Below are 20,491 nucleotides of genomic sequence, written 5' to 3' on the forward strand. Positions count from 1 at the left end.
CCAGATAGTTGCAGTGTGATATGGATGGATATATGTTGTAGACAACCGTTATATATCGACAGGCGAGTGAAGAAAATTAACTTCATCTCTTACCGCGGCAAGCCTCGAAATTTTATGTGTTTATAATAGAGCGTAAATCAAACTTGTCTATTAAATTTTTACTTTATCTTGCTGGTTTCATAAAAAGGAATATCATGAAAATAAGCGGTTCTAGGCCTTCCCTCTAAAACATGCGCCTTTTGATAATCTGCAGGTTTATAACTTTCTAATTCGGTTTCATATTAAAACCCTTTTTGCTGACAATTCCTGGAAAATGTTAGAAGTATTTTTGACTTGGCAATGCGGGAACCAATTCTAAGATAAGAGAAGGGCACGCAAATGTGTGATCTCGTAATTATCAAAGCATGTCTCAATTTGGCAGACACGAGCTGCACTTTTTAAAAGAAAAGTACAGGCATACAATGGAGTTAAACAACGTGGGCATGTGTTCATTGTATTGCAATCTTATGCATTTTTATCATTTGTCTCCTATCTGTAAATCAGACATGTAGCTTCAGTGGGCCTGCCCTTCTTCTACACCCTCCATCCCAGACTTTTTAGCTCACTTGAGCCATGAGTATCTGATCACTTTTGTTTGGCGCCCATCTGTAAATTTTTAAGTTTTTCATGGCTTTCCAGAATTCCTGGGTACAATTGTATTCAGCAAATGAGACAAAAGACTCTCTAACAAGTGTAGATAGGTTTTATTCCACAAGACATAAGCAATAGAGTGTCAAGTATAATCATCCTTCCCCAAGGGTATGTAGGTCTTTATCTTACCTGTATGGTTTAAAACCAGGAAAAATAATTCTAGATTAGTCCAAATTGACATTGACATTTGAACTTGAATATACATTGGCTACTAATTCTTGTCATTAGCAACATTAGTACCGAGTATATATGATCATCCTACATCACAGGGAATAAACAGTTTACTTACAGTTTTAGGTCGAAAGTGTATAGTCTGGGGCATCATTTGCTTATATGTATAACCTCCTACCTTGAACATAAAAATGTTCTTTAAGGATCCTCGACACCGTGAAACAGTTTATACCACCATTTTCAGTTGACGATCTCTGTGGTGCAGTGGGTGTTGCTTCGGCCTACCAGCCCACAGGTCACGAGTTCGAATACTGCAAGGGTTTTAATTTTCATGAACAGCGGTAAAATTTTAAAAGTTGATTTTCCCCCCAAAATTGAGATTTTCAAGTCGACCACATGTTAAAATTCCATATTTTTAATAAGTAATTCAGAAAAATGAGCTTGTAGGCAGAACTTTTCCAAGGTGTGTATAGGCCCTTAATAGGAATGTCTTTCATTTACAGTTTTTTACTGGCAATTCTTTTCGATTTGAGAGATTACTGGCAATCAAAGGGCCTCTCTTGCATCAGAAAAACAAATGTATTCCAAATATATAATATTATATATTTTATTACATTTATTTTGAAAAACACATTCAAAGGACATCTTTCTGAAGAAATCTGTTATTAACATCCAGCTTAAGCTACATGAATTTATTAGCACCACTGCAGAATGACAAAGGAAAAATGTGTGGAAGACAAATTAAATCACAAAGATAAAATTACCCCTTGGTCACCAAGATTGGGATATCACACATAATAAAATGGTGCTCAATTAAGGCGGTCCCTAGAAGCTACCTTAATAACAAAATTCAAACAAATGTCTGTAAGACAAAATATATGTATAAACCTCTCTTTTTTAGTGGAGAAACTGATGCATCTTCATTTTCCACAGCTAAATCATCTGATAAACACATTCAATTAACTGGCAATTCACAAATGCTTAAGTAACAGACAGAATTCCGAGGAGCTGATAGGGGATCTACACAGCATTTAGACCTCCTGCAAATATAAGCAGAAACTAACAGATGGATTGAACTCCTCAAGCATAGCAGCACTCAATTCTTATATAAAGAATGATCAGAAATTCATCATACACTAAACAAATCAATACTTTACAAAGAAAATTGGAAAAGTAAGAAACGAAAATCAACATATATGATTAAAAAAAAAAACCTGGAATAAATATTTATCAATTGTTCTAAAATACAAGCAAGTTAATACAAAAGAAGAAAATTTTGGAAAAGTAAGAATTCTATTTTTCTTGAGCTCCCGGTTAACATTTTTTTATTTGATTAACTTCCCTAGACAAATTCTACAGTATTCCTGATTCAAACATTTTTTTTAATCATTAACAATAAAACCTATATAAAATACAATACTTTGATCAATATAAATGTACATGTTTTTCACAAAAATGGATATCAGCTTTTTATTGAGAAGGTAAACAATTTTCAGTTACAATCAGTGCTTGTTTGCATATTTATTTCAGTTTTAATATACGGTAATTATGAATAGATTACATTAAAAAGCCTGCTAATTAACATACACACCACTGCACACGAAATACATTCAGGGAAAGGGGGATAACTCAAGTTCATGCCTGGGTTAAAATCTGGTGATATGTCTGGGGTGGAGGGGGAAGGTGTGACATCAGATATGCATGGTTTGTTCCACATTTGTTCAAGCATTATATCATAAGAATACATATATGTAAGCATATACGAAATATCAATAAGATTGATAGAATCCACATAAATGAAGAAAAAAATCATAATTGCAAAAATACATGATACTATAAATAGTCTTCTGTACATATCTTTGAGCCCCAATTGTACTGTATCTGTGGTTATTTTTCGTATGTACATCTTCACATTTCAAAAATAATTACTTAGATTTCAATCATACATCTATATCACCTTCATTGCATTATTAACAAATAAAATATATACTGAGCATTTATAATCCTCATATGACAATATTTGAACCACTGGTTTTCTTTATTTTTTCAAATAAACAATATTATTTTTTAACATATATAGATATCTTGAGTTTTGAAAGAGTGTTTCACCCTTGTTTTAAAAATGATAAGTACAGTGTAAAATAAACACCTTTTACAATCTTTTTTAAAGAAATCATTTTGATGATGACTACAAATTGAATGACTTAGTCATATAGTAAGAAATTTGCAAAAACAATAATCTGTTGACAAGTATTTTTGAAATAAGCACCAACAAAGTGTCAAACAAGAGATCCATATTTCTCCTGATGTGCAAAACAATAATTCTTTATGCATATTGAATGACTAGAATACACATTAAACTGGTTCTGTTTAAGCTTATTCCACTCCAACCTTCCAGTCTTCATGGCTAAACTTCATCCCAAAGTACAGACAGACCGAGGTGCTGGCCGGTCCCATCCCTAGCCCCATCAAACGCCCAACATCAGCTTTCTGGTCCACCTTCCAGTCAAAGGTCACAGCCTTACCCTCAACCTCAATACTGACTCTGACCTTTCCATTCCCAAGGTCTTCTGTTTCTATGGTTGCAGCTGACCCCCTTGTCAGCATGGGAAGTTTTGTTTTCATTTCTTGGCCATCTACGAAAACACTCCCTGAAAAAAGAAAACACAACACAAACTACACTTTATTTCTTTCTGTGAGATCATCATGGATCATTATTAAGCAGTGTTTAATTTCTGGGAAGCTTCTCCATCCATGAAAAGACATCAATAGTTTGTCAAAATACCATTCACAACAACCAGAAGATTTCAAATAATTGATTAAGAAAGTTTCATATTTTACAGACAATTACCTGATGTTGCTACAAAAATTGAGTTGCTTCTCTGTAATGTTTCAGTGTCTTCATCATTAGCTGAGAGACCAATGCCATCAAAGGGTGTCTTCTCTCCAGCATCCAGCACCCTAAATGTGATAGGGAATCCACAGCGGTAACTGTTGTCGCTCGAGTACAAGACTCGGGTTGTGCCCTCAGATAACCGTGTGGCTGTCTTGTCTTCATTACTTGTACTGTATCCTTCAGTAGTATTGTTCCATTCTGGAGAACAAATTGCTAGTTTATTAGATTTGATATACATGTACATTATAAATGATAGGAAAATATCCTTTCTCTCAGCAAGACAATCCATCCACTTTTAAAAATATGTGGTTGAATTACATAAGACAAATGACATAAATAGAATATGTACATTTCATCCATGCATAGGTTTGCTGTCTTTCCATGAAAATTAAGACAAAACAGATTCCATAATGGCTGTTTGTGTTTTAAAGATTTAAATAAAATTTGATCTTCAAAGAGAAAACATTTCAGGAAAAAAACACACACATTTGCACGACATTAAAAAATCTAAGCCTTTTCAACACATTCATTTTCATTATAAACATTGCAAAACAGCAAGCAATTTATGGTTTTATCAATATTTGTTGCAATCATTTTTCAAGGATTACCCGGTAAGTAAGATTAACAGTTTCAAAGATGAAATACATTTGTGTATAATAGTCTGGACAATATCATCTGTTGTGATACATTTCACTTTGATGAGCTTTGATTTTGTAAATTAACTCAACAACAAAGTTTACAAAAATGAGGGTTCAACAAACAGTGAAGACACCACACAATAATGAGCAGTGGGGAAAGATGGACACTCACGGTAGTGTGGAATGGTAGTGTGGGCGGTTCTGGGAACGCTCCAAATGCTCCACTTCTCCTCACCCTCAGGTCGGGAGCAGACCCTAAAGGAGTAAGGGGTGTTTGTCTTCAAGTGACGTATAGTACAGAAGGTGTTGGGGCCTGTGTAGGCCGTGTGGAATGTGATGTTCTTGTCCTCGTTAGACTGGACCCTGCCATAACAGTACTGGAGGCAGAACTCACCAGCCTCAACCTCATCATCCACCTAAAAAACACAAAACAATGGTTAGGTATCTCCTCATCCACCTTAAATAAACAGTACAATTGTTAAGTACCTCCTCATCCACCTCAAATATACAATACAATGGTTAGATACCTCCTTATCCACCTCAAATATACAATACAATGGTTAAGAACATCCTCATCCACCTCAAACAAACAAAGGTTAAGTATATCCTTATTCATCTCAAAAAAACCAATACCATGGTTTAGTACTTGTAAATCCTCATCCACCTCCACTACATAATCCAATGAAAAAACTAATATCAGCCTCTACCTCTTCATTTACCTCAAATAATATAATAATAAAGCTTAAGTCAGTATCTACCTCATCATCCACCTAAAATAAATGACTTAATGATAAATATAACTTCATCTATATCACTTTTCCACCTTAGATGAACAATACAATAGTTAAGTACCGGTACCTCCTCATCCACCTCAAAAAAAAAACAAAAAAAAATTAGATAATTATTGAGTAAAATTAAATGTAAATAAATTAGTTGTCTTTGGTAGATGAGTACTATGGTACATCAAATCCAGTTTAACTGCTTGAGATATAAAACCAATTGTTATTAGGATAAACTCACCTCTGCCCAAGTTATCAGCAAACTCCCGGGGCGCTCCTCGATTTCTGAGATTTGTGCTGGTGCCCTTTCTAGTACCCTGCCCTCATTTTCAAATAATTTGTGGAGTTTCTTTTCTAGATCAGGGTGGAAGTTGTCAACAGAAAGGTATGGCACATCTGCTAGGCAGGGGATTTCTGGAACGCTGAAAAAAATAAGTCAAAAAAAAAATTATTTGTTTGGGGGATAGCTTTAGAAAGTTTTCTCTTGCCTTGTTTCTTTACAATGTTTGGTATAACAGGTTTATTTAATAGCAGGATACTTCTTTTGGATTGTTATCAAGTTTGGTAGTTGCTGGCGATAATCTTAATCATCAAAATTACACCCTGCATTGCTTTATACAAACATCTTGGAACTCTGTGTTCACAAAAAAATCAGCCAAAATTATTGACAATTTACCTGTTTGCAAACAAAATTAACAAAATTAATAACACTTAAATAAAAAATTTAACATTTACTTTAACTACACAGAGCATTTGTCATTGCATGCTTCAAATTGCCAAATGCAGCTATAGTAAATACCTGTATATGTACATAGAAAATGTAAATGAATCTTTGAGAAGACTTATTTCCATTAAAAATAACAAATGATAATTGTGGTTATCCGTGTACCCACCTATGTAATTGCCTTGTATCAGGATTGTCTTTAAATTTGACTAAATCTTCGATATGGTCATTTGGATTATTACCCAAGATTTTCTTCCCTAGAAATTTTAAAACAATATTCTGGGTTAAACTGAAAGGCAGCAAATTATTCATTTTCCATTCAAACTTTCAAAGTCAAGTTTTTTGTAATAATTTTTTAGGAAATGCTATACTTCTGAAAAACATGACATGTTTTCACACTAATCAAGAATATTTTAACTTATAAGGAAATTATTGTAAATGGATATATATTAGGTTGATCAAATCTCACAGCTGGTGGTAAGGCAATGCAGTCATCTATTAGATCAATTGACATGATAGAATTCATTGACAGACATGTACAGTAAAAATTCTAATGATAGCAAAGGGTTTATCATAATGTGAGAGATATATACCAAATATATGTATATGATGGCAACATTGTTGGCCACAATTCTTTTTATATACATGTACTTGGAAATTACCATTATATAACCAAACACAAAAAATTACCAGCAGTAACATATCATTATCAAAATAATACACATCAACCACTTTTCAGTCAGAGGGGTAAAAAAATGTAAATATATATAGATGTATGTCCCTAGATCCATTTAAAAAAAATAAAATGTCATTGACTGTCTATCTTGTACCTTCTTCCATGATTCTAGCTGCCGCTGATATGCTGGAATTTAACATCTCTTCACAGTCCATCAGGGGAGTTAATGCCGTCGCCGTTACCACGTCAACCTCAGACAACAATTCATTAAGTCTGCTCCTCAGATTTTCTAGAGCCTTTTCTTCAAGCCATTTGAAGTGCTCTTTCAGACATTTCTTGGACTGCTCAGCACTGAATTTTACCTGAATTACATATTTTTTGTAATTTGTTCTCAAAATATTAATAATTTGATAAATAAATATTCATTTGATAGCACAGTATTGTCAGTATATATACTTTATGGTTTGATATGTAGATAATCAGTAAGTTAACATGTGTCCAAAAAAAACAAAAAATCAAATATTCTATCAGCAGGTTATTGTTATCACTACATAATTTTTTCAGTTATCCTTTGATCCGGGATCAATACAAAATGCTGTAACAGTTGATGATAGAACTTCAATCACAGGTATTATATAACACAGAGATAATATACCTGCTGCTTGGCCTCGGAGAGGGAGCTCATGGACTCAGTCAGCTGTTGTTGCTGAGAGTGGGCGTTGTCCATTATATCAACAACATTCTGTATCAACTGCTGAGCCATCCTAATCCTAGATACAAAAGTCCGACACCTCGCCTAAAATTCTGAAGAAATAAAAAGGATTAAACAGTTAAATATTCCTTAATAGTTAAACAAACACAATGATGCATCATTACCCTCTGAGATTAAGAATAAAGTTAATGCAAGGTAAAAATGAATCATGGAATATATGAGTTAAGAATGACTTTGAGTATCTAAACGCAAAAAATTCTACACTGTACGACATTGAAGCTTTAACGTTACTAGCTGCAGGACTGTAGCTCCCGGTCTGAAAAAATTCGGATGGACGACCTGGGAGCTACAGTGCCTCCCATAGTAAAAAACTGCAATTTACGGCGCACAAAAAATTGCGCTAATTTTGGACTGATTAATCTCATTTACGATCACATTCTGTACAAATATTTGATCCCAAAAAATTCCTCGGACATTTTACTACAGATATCGTCACTTCACTTGCCTCTTATATTCTTTTAAACACCATCACAGCCCTGCAAATTAAAGTGGTGCAAGTTTGTTTACATTTAAAAATGGCGACTCTCGATCTCGACGTAAATTAACATACTTCATTTTCCGAGGTCGGTTATCATGTTAAAGAGAAAGTCTGAGGCAAGTAAAGTGACGATATCAGTAGTAAATTGGCAGAAGAATTTAATGGTACAAATTATTTTTACAGAATTTGAGTAAAAATCAGGTTAATCAGTCCAAAATTAGCGCATTTTTTTGTGCGCCGTAAATTGCAGATTTTTCCTATGGGAGGCACTGTAGCTCCCAGGTCGTCCATCCGAATTTTTTCAGACCGGGAGCTACAGTCCTGCAGCTATAACGTTACATGTAGAATGAAAAAAAAATGAAAAATCAAGGTCTAAATTAAGCTTTCAATCATTCAAATTCCTTTTTTTCAGACGGAAGAATCGATTTATCGGGAAGATATCACTTAGTAGTCGTCAGATAGCATATTTCATTCGTCTCGCCTACCTCTTCCTCCGTTGACCATGGAGGCTGCCATTAATCTCGTTAACGCCGAGACTACGCGGGATTTCATTTCCTGGTTTACCGAAGCCTGCAATAACTTCTGTCAACAAAGGAGAAGACGTATGTCGGAATGGTAAGATTGACATTGGATGTACTTTTGTATTATATGCATATGACAATTTTCATTTATCGCTTTGTAATTTCTTTATGCCGCATCAACAGGGAATGAAAGTAAATACATTAAATTTATAACATAATCCCAACCTACAGTGTGTAAATAGAAATGTAATGTGATATCCTTTGTCAGTTTGTGGTCTCTGTTTGTACACATAATAAAATGTGTCAGTTGTGGAGGTCTTATTTCCTGTTTTATGAATTGGGGATACTTTGCTACTTTGAGTTTAAACTATGAAAGTTGGTCTAAAAAGTATTGGGTATCAAATAGATGTATCAAATTGAAACAGGGTTATTTTATTCATTTAAATGTTGTTCCAATTTTAACAAATCATGAAATTTCTTTTAATCTCTGTGCATTGTTCTAAAATAGTTCCACATGCGTTATTTATTGTGTATTGTTTTATTTTAATTTTTTTTTATCTTTTTTATCAATATTATCAAGCACCATTATATCAATATGCACTCTATTGCAGTGATAATATGTTAATGCTGAAATTATCATATTAACCCTTGTATAACCCTCATGTCATGATGATAGCTGATGATTAGGGGTCCCACAGGTCCGTTACCTTTGTATATATATACTTCACAGTGTCAGTGGTCCTTTCAATTACATCGATCCATTTCATACATGTACCATCTCTTTAGGGACGTAAATATATGTCTCCAGTTTTTGTCAAATGAACAATCTAGAGAGTCAAATTAATATTTTTGCTGTATTGTTTTAAAAGAATTAACTTGCAAGGATTTTTTACCAATTATGAAACCAAAAGTATTTAAAATTCATATAATCATGAAATCTTAACTGCATTTTAATATATCTATTTTTGTTGTTGCATGGAATAAATATCATAAATATGCAACTGAATAAAAAGGAATTAATCTAATGGTTGGTTCCATATCAAGTAAAATTTTGAATGTATGAAAATGATAACATCCTTTCAAATCAAGACAGAGTCATTAAGATATCAGGCATTGCATGCTTTCATAAATATAGTTGCTCTACCAATGTTTTATTATTGGACCAGACCGAGTGCAATGAACAGAACTGCTACACTCATGGTCAGTCTGACCCATTCCCTACACAAAGAGACATCTGTTATCAGCCTAATTGGCCACATTTCATATTGATTTGTACTAAATGGATAATATTGATAAAGCGCCTCAACAGTCTCTCTTTCTATATAGTCAAATCATTGTTGTTTGTTTTATGTCATAACATCGGTAATTAATCCTGATCATGTATGGCATATATTTCTTGGTCAATGAAGTTAACTTAGTTTTTCATGATTTTTTTTATTGTAAATATTTTGAACATCAATATGAAAGTATTCAAAATTATTTATATATTATGCATATTACCTGCAAGTATATATTATTGAGCTCTGTTTAGATGAATATGAATTGTAAAGGGTTTAATCAATTTTTAATTAATTAAATATAAATACCTCACTTGAAACCTAATATATTTATTATATAAAAGAATGATACACAGACTTCTACTAAAATGCTTGTATTTAAAGATATACATGTATGTTCTATATATATAAATCTAGATAAGGTTTTCAATTTTAGTATCATTATATTGCCTATTTGATCCACAAAAGTGCAGAAGCACCAGAGGATGAATTTTTACATTGATCAAAATGCAGTTTATTTAAGGCCCACATACATGCAAGTTTCTTGTCTTTTCAAGTTCCCATGTGTCTCCAAGTCATGCCTCATTAAAACTTTCATGCCAAAAGATTTCATTCCCCATGGATACAGTTGTAATATGTGTAATTATCAGAAACTGAAAAGTTTAAGACTTTTAAATTAAGACCCTAAAGCTCACAGTGATCAGTCTGCTTTGTGAAATACTGAATTCAAGTTCTTTTTTATTTCTGTATCTCCCCAGGCCAGGGTTATTAAGGTATTACATAGCAAACTTTGTATGATCTTTAAAATACAGTCACTTTGAAACAACTTTTTGTGAATGTCATTTTTTTTTCTTTTTGTTTGAAGTTAAACACTCGTAACAAATTATGAATTCAGACTAAAATGTCCTTTTAGTGTCGTTCCAGAGGCATTTATTGTTCTAAGTCAGAATTGTTATTATCATTGAGGTCAAAACAGGTTTTAGAGTATTTTTGGCTTTTCTGCAAAATTACTCCGAGCTGTTGTAATATTTTTTTTTTTGCAGAAAACTAGAATGTTGGAGATGATTTCAAATTTTATTATTAATATATATCAACCTTTGTCATTTTCATTAAGTTATTTAAATTGTCACCAACTTCATAAATATTTATTTTTGAATGTTTTTCACTAAGAAGAGTTGATCGACATTTAAAATGTATATGTGTAGCATAATCATGATTTTACTTTCACATTTTTACTCTCTGTCCGGAAATGGTCTTTGAAAAGCTAAATTGATACAGTTAAAGACACAATGACATGCTTATTTTTTAACATTGTAAAAAGTTCATAATTGGAAGAAATATTTATGTGTTTTAGTATTTTCTTGTATTTTATCATTTACACATAGATAGTAATTTATTGTAAAAGCCAGAGAATATATGTTAATATATGAAAGCTACACATAAACTCTCGCTTTGTGGTCATGTACAGGTAAATAAAAAATGTCTCTGGCAATTTCCTGATGAGTTACTATGTCATGTCTGCCTTAAACAAATTAAACGCGACACACGTGAGTGCTTGAAACAGCTGATAAAGGTCAATAGATACAGTACGAATGTATGGCTTCAGTGTTTGTTTGTTTCTCAGTTAAGCTTCAGTGAATGATCACAAGTTAAACAAAGAAGGTGATCCATTTAGTGATGTCAGCTTTATGTTCTTGTTGTTTCTTTTCACAGAGCCTGGAATCTGTGATTTGATCAGCTGTGCTGATGTCACCCTGTATAGCGATCACCAGCTGTGTCCTTAATCCAAAACAATCCGCACAGACCATGAGGGAAAGCTCCATTGGGGCCTTTGTGTTATAACCAAGAATAATCATGAGGAAATCAAGTCTCCAGGTTTTTAAATGTCTTTATTAAATGACAGGGGTACAAGCTCGTCTGAAGAACTCTAAAACTGGTGTCAAATTCTGATCATACAGTGGGCAACTCTGAAGTCGGAACAAAAAAAGAATCGGTGGGGATATCGTCAAATAGAGCAAGGATTACTGATTGGGGAGAGTATTTCGGTTTTATGGTGAAGATAATAAAAGTAAAACCTAATCCTGAAACATTTCAAGGAGGGATTTAGTATTCTTATCAGGGAAAGGGTTTTAAGAAATGTGGGTGTTATATTGAAAATCGTTTTTTCTCGGCCAGGATATTGAGATTTTTGTGTATGGGGAATGGCGAGCAGTGGTAATGTCGGAAACAGGTCTGTAGTGTGGAACCCTGATAAAAGGACTGCACCTCAGCCTCCGCAAAGTGGCACTACCTCTACAGGATCCACAACAGGCAGTTCCTCTATAGGAAATAGCAGTGGTGGTGGGAGAGCAGATACCACACACGGAAATCTACAGAGGAACCACCAACGGTCAGAGTACCAGTCAAGTTTTGTTGACAATCGCAGTTGGGTGCATAATAGTCATAATTTGCATAACTGTATAAACATGGAACAAAACAATGAAGAAAGTGACAGTCGTGTCTCAGCCAGAGGCAATTCTAATTTACATGAATCAGTAGGACAAACTAGTGGCACCCCCAGCCAATCAAACGTCACAGTGGAAGGCAGTGCTTCCTTGGCACAACCAAGAGAAGTTGTAGGGGAACTGAACCTAGGCTCTGACCCCACAGTGCGCACAGATATATCACAGGAGTCAGCCAACAATGAAAACATGGCCCCGAGACATCCGATACAAACTCAGGATGTAGACATCGGAGTCACCTCTGGACGGCAGCCGGAGATGCGTCACGAACCTCTACCTGATCTTCTGCACTCTCATGTCATTCCCTCACAAAGTTCCAACCCCTCCTGGCAGGGTGGGGGGCATTCCCACCCTAGTGGTCAGGACCCCAGGGGTTACACCCACCATCCCCACCACCACCGCCATCATTCTAGACACCACCACAGATCTGGACATCGCTCTCATCACAGTCGCCGGCGGCACCGATCGCGGAGTTCGTCTGCCACAGAACCTGAACCCTGCAAGGAAGGATGCCTGTCTTGTCTGGCTGCCACCACATCATTCCGATGGATTCTTGTGATTCTGTCTTTGTTGGGAGTGTGTTGTGTGGTGACTGGGATTGTGTTAGCGGCCCTACACGCCACTGGAAACAGTTTCCTTTTCCTTGCCATTATGTTTATAGGTAAGACATGTTGATTTGTACTCCACATGCTAAGTTCACCTACAGTGCACTTCCTAACTACCCACTGAAATGATTAAAATATAGGGATGAGTTTTATTTGCAAGCTTTTAAATCTTTGCAAGTACATTTTCATGAACACTGGTACATATATATATATAATTTGTATATTTCAAAGGTGTTTCTCTGAAAGATCCCACTTTGTGCCCTGAATGTAAAATGAGCAAACCAATTATGGTAACTTAATAAAGTGCCCTGTAAAGTTCACTGCCACCATTAAGCATGTACTTTATGTGCTGTTTTCTTGATAAATATTTTTACTTCTTTGGGGCTGTGTACAGGATAGTCTGTGTCTCCCTCGGCCTAGACTGAATTGAATATCTCCTGTCTTAACATTGTAAAGAAGAATCCCACACCAGACCTATTCTTAAAGGTTACATCAATATTTGTCCATGCATTATTAAGTAAATCCCAGAACACGCTTTGTGCAGTGTGCTTTAAAGTTGCCGGGGTTTCAGGCTGTGATCAAAAGGAAATAAAATGCTCAGACTTATTTATAAAAGAAAATTTACAGTCCCTAGCTCTCATTGCATTGTTTTACTGTCTCCTGATGTTGATGAGATTTGCAGTAGTGCATTGATCATTTAGTCAGTTGAAATAGTAAAATACATTCAAGAAGTGTTTTTATCATTAATTGCACCTTGTCCTAGACGCCTCGACATAACCAATTTTAATTTTTATTGCCAAGGACTAAGTCGGAGTTGCAATTTGTTACTAGGCTAATTTATTGTCATTTATCACATCTATTTTTGTGTCTGTCAACAGAGTTTTCTCTTAGCTTCCTTAAAACCTGAGACTTGAATGCATTTTCGTGACCTGGCTTTCAGGTACAGTGTACAATGAAACACATGGAAGCTATACAGTCAGGAAACAGGAAGTTATGAAAAAGTTTTGTCTATTCTTACTAATTTCTTTCTTCATGCTTGTATCAAGTTGTTTGTATAACAATGAAGTAGTAGTCAGACAGACTAGAACCATCAGACCATTAAACTTTCAATTGTGTAGACAATTGTAACTCATTGAATAAGTGTATTAAAATACTCAATACAATTTTAAAGGAACAGGGCCAAAGTCCTAAAATTACATATATATGTGGTAAAGACATGTAAGCTAAGTCTGTATTGAAATTGTTGGAATTTCTATTGCTTATAAACATTTGCAAACTCACTCTCTATCTTTAAGGCAAACTTGCTCTTGTCCTTTATGATTAGATAATGATCTGTTTCCGATTTCCTCCCCTGAGTGTGTGTAATGGATTAGTCCTGGATTATCTCCATTTCCTGCCTAGGGTCGTGATGTTACACTTATTTGTTTACCTGACCCTCACCTGGGGGAACGACCCTTATCTTGTTACACACTGGCTGTGTTTTCGCTAGTGAAATGGTCGCTGGCTGGGTCTCAAGGTCATTATATTGTATTTGTCTACCCCACAGGGTGGACATTAATCATTGATATCAGCTCAATACATATAGTATACCAAACTGTACCAAAAAAGCCTGATCCATCTACCTCTGAATTATTACACTAGACAACTTTTGAAGATCTACGCAAATTCATAAAACAGTTTTGGGAGATGAGCATTTGCGCAAAAACAAAATTATGTTAATTTATTAATGTGTTCAATAATATTCTATGCATCACTTGATTCTAAATAAGTACCAACGTCATCCAGGGTTTATGGTTAAACCCAGCAGTTTAAATTCATTATGTGTTGTGCTACAACAAATAGCAGCTAGTTTCTATTAGAGGCATGTGGTTTTATTAATTTACATTTGTTTGTAAGCCAGCAATCAATTCTAGCAGTTTTGTTGACTTAGGAATAAATTCAAAGCTCTCTTGAAGAGCAAATGCATGAATTTTATGATTGTGAGTGATTAAATTTTATGATTGTGAGTGATTAATCAATATGTACAGTGTGTGAAGAAAAAATCCCTTTATTTTGATGAGCAAAGGAAGGTAATGTTACTTTGCCCCCCCCCCCCCCATCCTTGTAGGTTATTCTACATTAGGGAAGATTTAATTTAGGATATTGTAAAAATCTGCCCCTGTATATACTGTCTGTTGACTTAAAACTATTTATAGCAAATTCATTACTGTCTGAAATATTGATCAATATATTTGAATGTCATTTGAGATACCTGAGTGTTTAATTGATAGATTATGCAACAACCAAAATGGAATAATTGCAGTCTATAAAAGCAGGATATCAGGAATGAGTGATCTATTATGTTCAATTCAATAATTCATTATCTTTTTTAATAAGTCTCAAATACATGTGGAAGTGCAAAACAATCCATCTTCTGTATTCATTACTATTTGATCTTCCAAATAATGAATAGTGAGGTTTTAATGTCAGCGTAAATTCATAACAAAAAATAAAATAAAAACTTAAATGGTGTTGAAACATTCAGTGTTTTTTATGAATATATGACCGACATGCTAGTTACCTCGTCATTTCCACCTCAATTTACATCTCGAAACCACTATAGGTTGCCCGTAAATGACAACCTTTAGATGAATGAATTATTAATGTTTTATCATCGTCAACAATGAAAATATATTATCAAATGAAATTAGAATGTTTTTTTCATTGTTGACAAAATGTGGTTTAACAAAAAAGCAATTAAAACAGAAATAATTATCAAATGAAATTTACTTTTGTGCTGACCGTTTTTCCATTTCCACCATGTTTTGTGATAACTTTTCCAGTGTTTGTTGACAAAGCCCCAAAGTTAGAAGGCAGCAGTAAAAGTTGGATTTATATTTATTAATTATTTACCTGATAACCATAAAATCAGGACAACTTCATTCTACCGACTTTCTTATCTTAGTAAACTGCAGTAGGAAAGGAGGAATGAGCATATAAGTACAATGAAAATATGGACTGGGAATCAAACCCTGGACCCCTGCAACTGTAGTTAGGAGCTCTACCACTGAGCTACCCAGGCCGATATCCATATAACCCTACTTATAAAGTTTTAACCCTTTAACAACTACATATTCTCTTAAGTCTTAATACCCTCTGAGTGGGAATTGATATCATGACTATAGTATTGTTATTTTAGGTCTTGGCGTCTTATTGGTTGTGGTCGTAGCTGTGGGATGGAAATGTACCCCTCGGGGTCATGAACCCCTGCACGCTCTGTTTGGCCTTGGAGATTTCAGGCACCAAGAACGAAGGTCAAGGTCACGACGCCATGGTCGATCTTCCAGGGCGAGAGAGCAGCAGTGGTATGGAGGTAAGATAAGAATGAATTTGAAGGGCATGAATTGAAGTACAGTGACCAATGCTGGGGAATCGTCGGCTTTTGTCAACGCAGGCACTTGATTTTTAAATTATTTTTAGGTAAATAATTTCCTGAACTATAATTATAGCTATCATAGTATGCTAAATCATGGTATATATCAGTAAAATTTTAATAAAAATGTATTTAAGGTGAAGTGCCTTTGGCTTTGAGGGAAATAAGAGGTCATGGATTTCATAATTTTCTTCGATATCTATAAGTTTACGTCCCTGTCAGACCCCATGAATACCGACTCTTTGTCAACAGTGGTGACATATTTATGCAAGAAAAAGTCTATTCATTTAATAACTTCCCCTTGGAACTTGAGCTTTGTTCATCTATCAAGAAAAATGTCTTCCTGCTTGTCATATACATGTATGAATAATTCCTCAGTAATTTTGAAAATAAAGTTAATCTTTCCCGGAGTGAGCATTGCATGTGCTCTTCGGAAAAAAATAATAATCGAGTTGATGCATTTATTAACATTATTAATTCCTTTTCATATAATTTAGTCATACAAGAGTTCTTTATTCATGAGCACATTTTTGAATTCGTGATTAATAAGTAAAACAATCCTAAGGAGTTATAGTTTTGGTTTGCCAAAAGTTGCAAAGCAGCTAAAGCTAAAGAGACCTCAACTTTTCAATAATAAGTAAATATTATTAAGTGCATTTTAAAAATTTCTGTTATTTAATATCCATAGGAGAGTCAAATAGATTTTTCAAGTTATTTTTAATATTTTACTGTTTATTGGATTTTGGAAAAGTCTTAAAACCATGTAAAATCTAAAATAGTACATGTATTTATTTCCAATCACAGGAAATCTTTAGGAATAAAATTGATGGCTTTTTTTATAGACAATGACATGTTTTGCATATTGATATTAAATAATGTTTTTAGTGTGATAAACTGACGGTACATAATTGCTTGGTTCTGTTTTCCCTGTAGGAGTTATGTACCCTGAGTTCCAGTACCGACGACCTCCTCCCTCCTACAACGCCTCGATGCAGGACTTCCAGCATCAGCTGGCCTTGGCCCAGAGTCAGCGAGAACAATTCCACGCCACTGAGGAACTCCCAGCTGAGGACTACAGCCTCCCCAGCTCCCCGCCCCCCTCCTACCGGTCAAGAGCCAGCACTGTCAGGACAGGGATACAGATCACATTTCCCCCCACCCAAGGGGAGAATTCTCGACCTCCAACCTATAGGTCACATGCCAGCACTCAAGGTCACACAGCTCATCAGAGACCATCCTTACCAGAAGATTATTTGCAGCAAGGAAGTGACGTGGCATTCACTGGACATTATACTGGTAATTCGCAGCAGCACTCCCGTAATAGTAGTGCTGGGAATTTCCGAATACATTCCCGGAATAACAGTTCAACAGACAGGAATGTGGTTTCCACAGTAGTGGAGCCGCAGGGAGGTGGTTCAGTGGCAGTCAGTGTTAGTGTAGTGTCAAGTTCATCTCAGGATCAACTTTTGGACAGTGCTGTAGAACAGACACTTCAGACATTGGATGCAGTGACAGGGGCAGATAACCCCGCCCAAGAAACGACCGAGGACATTTATCCAATGTTTACCCCCTTATAATGATTGGGCACCCCTAGGCTTACTTATAAGTTATATAGTGAGTTGTGTGATTCATAAATTAATGCAATGTTTGACTTGATTGTTGTTTTGTGTTTTTAAGATATAGAGGCAATAATAAGCATATGTTAACCATTCCATATAAAAATTTGTCACTAATTTTGTACAATATATATAATGGTTTTATAATGTGTTGTGGAGTAATCTTTTTATATCAAAATAACTTGATATTTATGATTTTATTTATATAAATTTTATGTTAATATAAAGCAGTATTTTATTCATATCGTGTGATAAATTTCAACATGGCATCGTCATTTTTAAACTAACACTATTTACAACTTTATCAATATTTTAGAAAAACTTTTTATTTTAGTGCAATTGATATTACATGTACTTTTAGGAAATGCAAAGTATTGCCTTGTAAATGTTAAAATGTGTTTATGTGACATTGTGTGTTGTCATAACTGTGGCAAGTTCATAGAAACTAGCCATTCCATGCAAGAAGGATAACTCTTTTTAGTGACATTGCGTTTTCTCTGTGTAGTGCATGAATGTAAACTTATCTAACAAGTAACTTGATGTTATTTTTTTACTTGTAATACGAATGTTATTACTTTACAGTGCCAAATAATTGTGTGTATTCTTGCCTGTATCAATGTACATATCTAATATGGCAGGATCTGTAGGTGGCTTTAGCTTTTTCTAGCCTTGCTGTTTTGTGATGTAGTTACTTCCCTTTGTTTAGTGATTCATGACCAAGTTGACACACACCACAATTGTTGCCTCGCTTCCCCATTATAGTTAATTAGTAAATAAATATCTTCACTGGCTTCAAAGACTGGTAAATACTGGCTAATTTAAAGAAATACATATAATACTATGCTACTCGTACAGCATTTCCAAAATACAGGAAAATGTATTGAATGGGCACTGGGATACAGTACTAAGGAAATCTGAAAGAAGAACACAATTTCTGAAAGAAAAAAACTGTATCTTAAAAATATGAACATTTAATGAGTTTGATGATAAAGAGTTCGGTTTTTTAATAACAATTTTGATATGCAAGTAGCATACTGCACATTATGATTCAATACATATTGATAACAACTTTTTCACGTATACATTCATATCAAAAGAAGTGATATTTCAAGCAAATAATAAGCTCCATTTTTTTTCTTTTCTTTTTTTTGTGGCGTTAAATAATCTGTAAGCTTATTTTTTATGTGTTCAACTTAAAAGTTTTTAGTAGATGTTCATACACATAAATTTAAATGGTTGAATATGTGACTATCCTGTTACAGCAGCAGTTTCGTAGGCATTCCTTGTTGTAAATGTGTAACATTTAGTGATATTTTGTTTCACAACAAAATACTGTAGCTTGTCCACCATGTTGTGAATTTAGCAAAGGTTGATCAAGCCATCTATGATGGTCTATTGAAACCATTTTATTTCTATGCAATATTGCCAGTGATTCATGAATTAGTTCTTGTAAACACATTAAAAACAATTTGTACAGATAGAGCTTTGTTCGGTTGATTTTGTATGACCAATATGAATTAACAGTCACTTCTATATTAACAGTGTTTTGAGATCGTCAGAAGTTAGAATTATCGGGTTATTGTATGAAACATGAATGTGTGAATCTATCCAATAGTCATAATTAGCTATAACATGATTGGCAGGTGAGTGTATGCATACCAAATTTCCAAAGATGTCATCGAGAACAAATTCCTTGTGATTTCGTTACCAAAGAGCATTTTTACCCCAGGTGCTTGAGGAAAGGACTGACCCCCTCAATCCCCTACCCCAAAGTATAGACCTCCGGGTCTTTAGCTCTTTTATGCAATAAATTATCCTTTTATGACATATTTATGATCTAATTTTTACATTCATTGTAAAAAAAATTCCATGCACATATTAAAAAAAAATACAAGGCCAATTCTTACCACTTTTGGTTTAAGTTTCACACAAGTTTCAGCTTTCCTGGCTGATTAGTTTCTGAGAAGAAGATATTTAAAGATTTACTCTATATATTCATATGTTAAACTTCGACCCCCCATTGTGGTCCCACCCTACCCCCAGGGGTCATGATTTTCACAACTTTAAATCTACACTACCTGAGGATGCTTCCACACAAGTTTCAGCTTTGCTGGCTGATTAGTTTCTGAGAAGAAGATTTTTAAAGATTTACTCTATATATTCCTGTGTAAAACTTCGACCACCCATTGTGGCCCCACCCTACCCCATGGGGGTCATAATTTTCACAATTTTGAATCTACACTACCTGAGGATGCTTTCACACAAGTTTCAGCTTAAGAGGAATCTTAATTGTGAAATTCATGGGTCTACCTACCCGGGGGGGGGGGGGGGGGGGGCGGGACACAGGCAGGACAAAATATGCAAAAAAAAAAAAAAGGGATTCAGGCTATATGGTTGGGCCACCTTGGCCATATAGTGAAAATGTATTAAATCTTACAAAATCTTCTTCTTTACTCCCACACATGTGGGGATAAAACAGAATGCATGGTTATGATGTCCACAAACTAATCTAACCAAATAGTGAAATTATGGCCCCTAGGTCAGAGGTTCAGGTCGTAGGGGTGGGATGTATATGGCCATATAGACATGTTAATGCTTATTATAATGATGTTCAAAAATCTTCTTCTCTACAGACATAGAACACGGATTAAAAACTAACTGCATATTTAGAAAAAAAATTATCCTGTCATCTTCTATACTACTATATTAAAATAATAGACTCGAATTTTTGGGCT

At 34.7% G+C, this 20,491-nt stretch overlaps 2 protein-coding genes across 2 annotated transcripts; one reads left to right on the forward strand and one right to left on the reverse strand.

The window, feature by feature from the left end:
• Window positions 1–1,452: 1,452 nt before the first annotated feature.
• On the reverse strand, window positions 1,453–8,431 carry LOC128165647 (cytokine receptor-like factor 3). Its single transcript, XM_052830377.1, has 8 exons — window positions 8,310–8,431; window positions 7,230–7,378; window positions 6,729–6,936; window positions 6,068–6,155; window positions 5,416–5,596; window positions 4,568–4,811; window positions 3,713–3,955; window positions 1,453–3,512 (listed from the first exon to the last, which is right to left on the reverse strand). The coding sequence occupies exons 2-8, from the start codon at window positions 7,335–7,337 to the stop codon at window positions 3,238–3,240; spliced, it is 1,347 nt and encodes a 448-aa protein (XP_052686337.1). The 5' UTR covers window positions 7,338–7,378; window positions 8,310–8,431; the 3' UTR covers window positions 1,453–3,237.
• Window positions 8,334–19,236, forward strand: LOC128165646 (uncharacterized). Its single transcript, XM_052830376.1, has 4 exons — window positions 8,334–8,439; window positions 11,336–12,784; window positions 15,907–16,080; window positions 17,074–19,236. The coding sequence occupies exons 2-4, from the start codon at window positions 11,824–11,826 to the stop codon at window positions 17,715–17,717; spliced, it is 1,779 nt and encodes a 592-aa protein (XP_052686336.1). The 5' UTR covers window positions 8,334–8,439; window positions 11,336–11,823; the 3' UTR covers window positions 17,718–19,236.
• Window positions 19,237–20,491: the final 1,255 nt, after the last annotated feature.

This window comes from Crassostrea angulata, chromosome 10, assembly GCF_025612915.1.
Source record: "Crassostrea angulata isolate pt1a10 chromosome 10, ASM2561291v2, whole genome shotgun sequence".
Lineage (NCBI taxonomy): Eukaryota > Metazoa > Mollusca > Bivalvia > Ostreida > Ostreidae > Magallana > Magallana angulata.

Bases quoted from the DNA above. Each gene is read 5' to 3' on its own strand.
- LOC128165646 (XM_052830376.1), top strand. From the start codon at position 11,824: ATGGCGAGCAGTGGTAATGTCGGAAACAGGTCTGTAGTGTGGAACCCT. The intron at 12,785-15,906 runs GTAAGACATGTT...TTGTTATTTTAG, and splicing joins CCTTGCCATTATGTTTATAG to GTCTTGGCGTCTTATTGGTT. The intron at 16,081-17,073 runs GTAAGATAAGAA...TTTTCCCTGTAG, and splicing joins AGAGCAGCAGTGGTATGGAG to GAGTTATGTACCCTGAGTTC.
- LOC128165647 (XM_052830377.1), bottom strand. From the start codon at position 7,337: ATGGCTCAGCAGTTGATACAGAATGTTGTTGATATAATGGACAACGCC. The intron at 4,812-5,415 runs GTGAGTTTATCC...TGTGTTTTTTAG, and splicing joins TGCTGATAACTTGGGCAGAG to GTGGATGATGAGGTTGAGGC. The intron at 3,956-4,567 runs GTGAGTGTCCAT...TTTGTTCTCCAG, and splicing joins CACTACCATTCCACACTACC to AATGGAACAATACTACTGAA.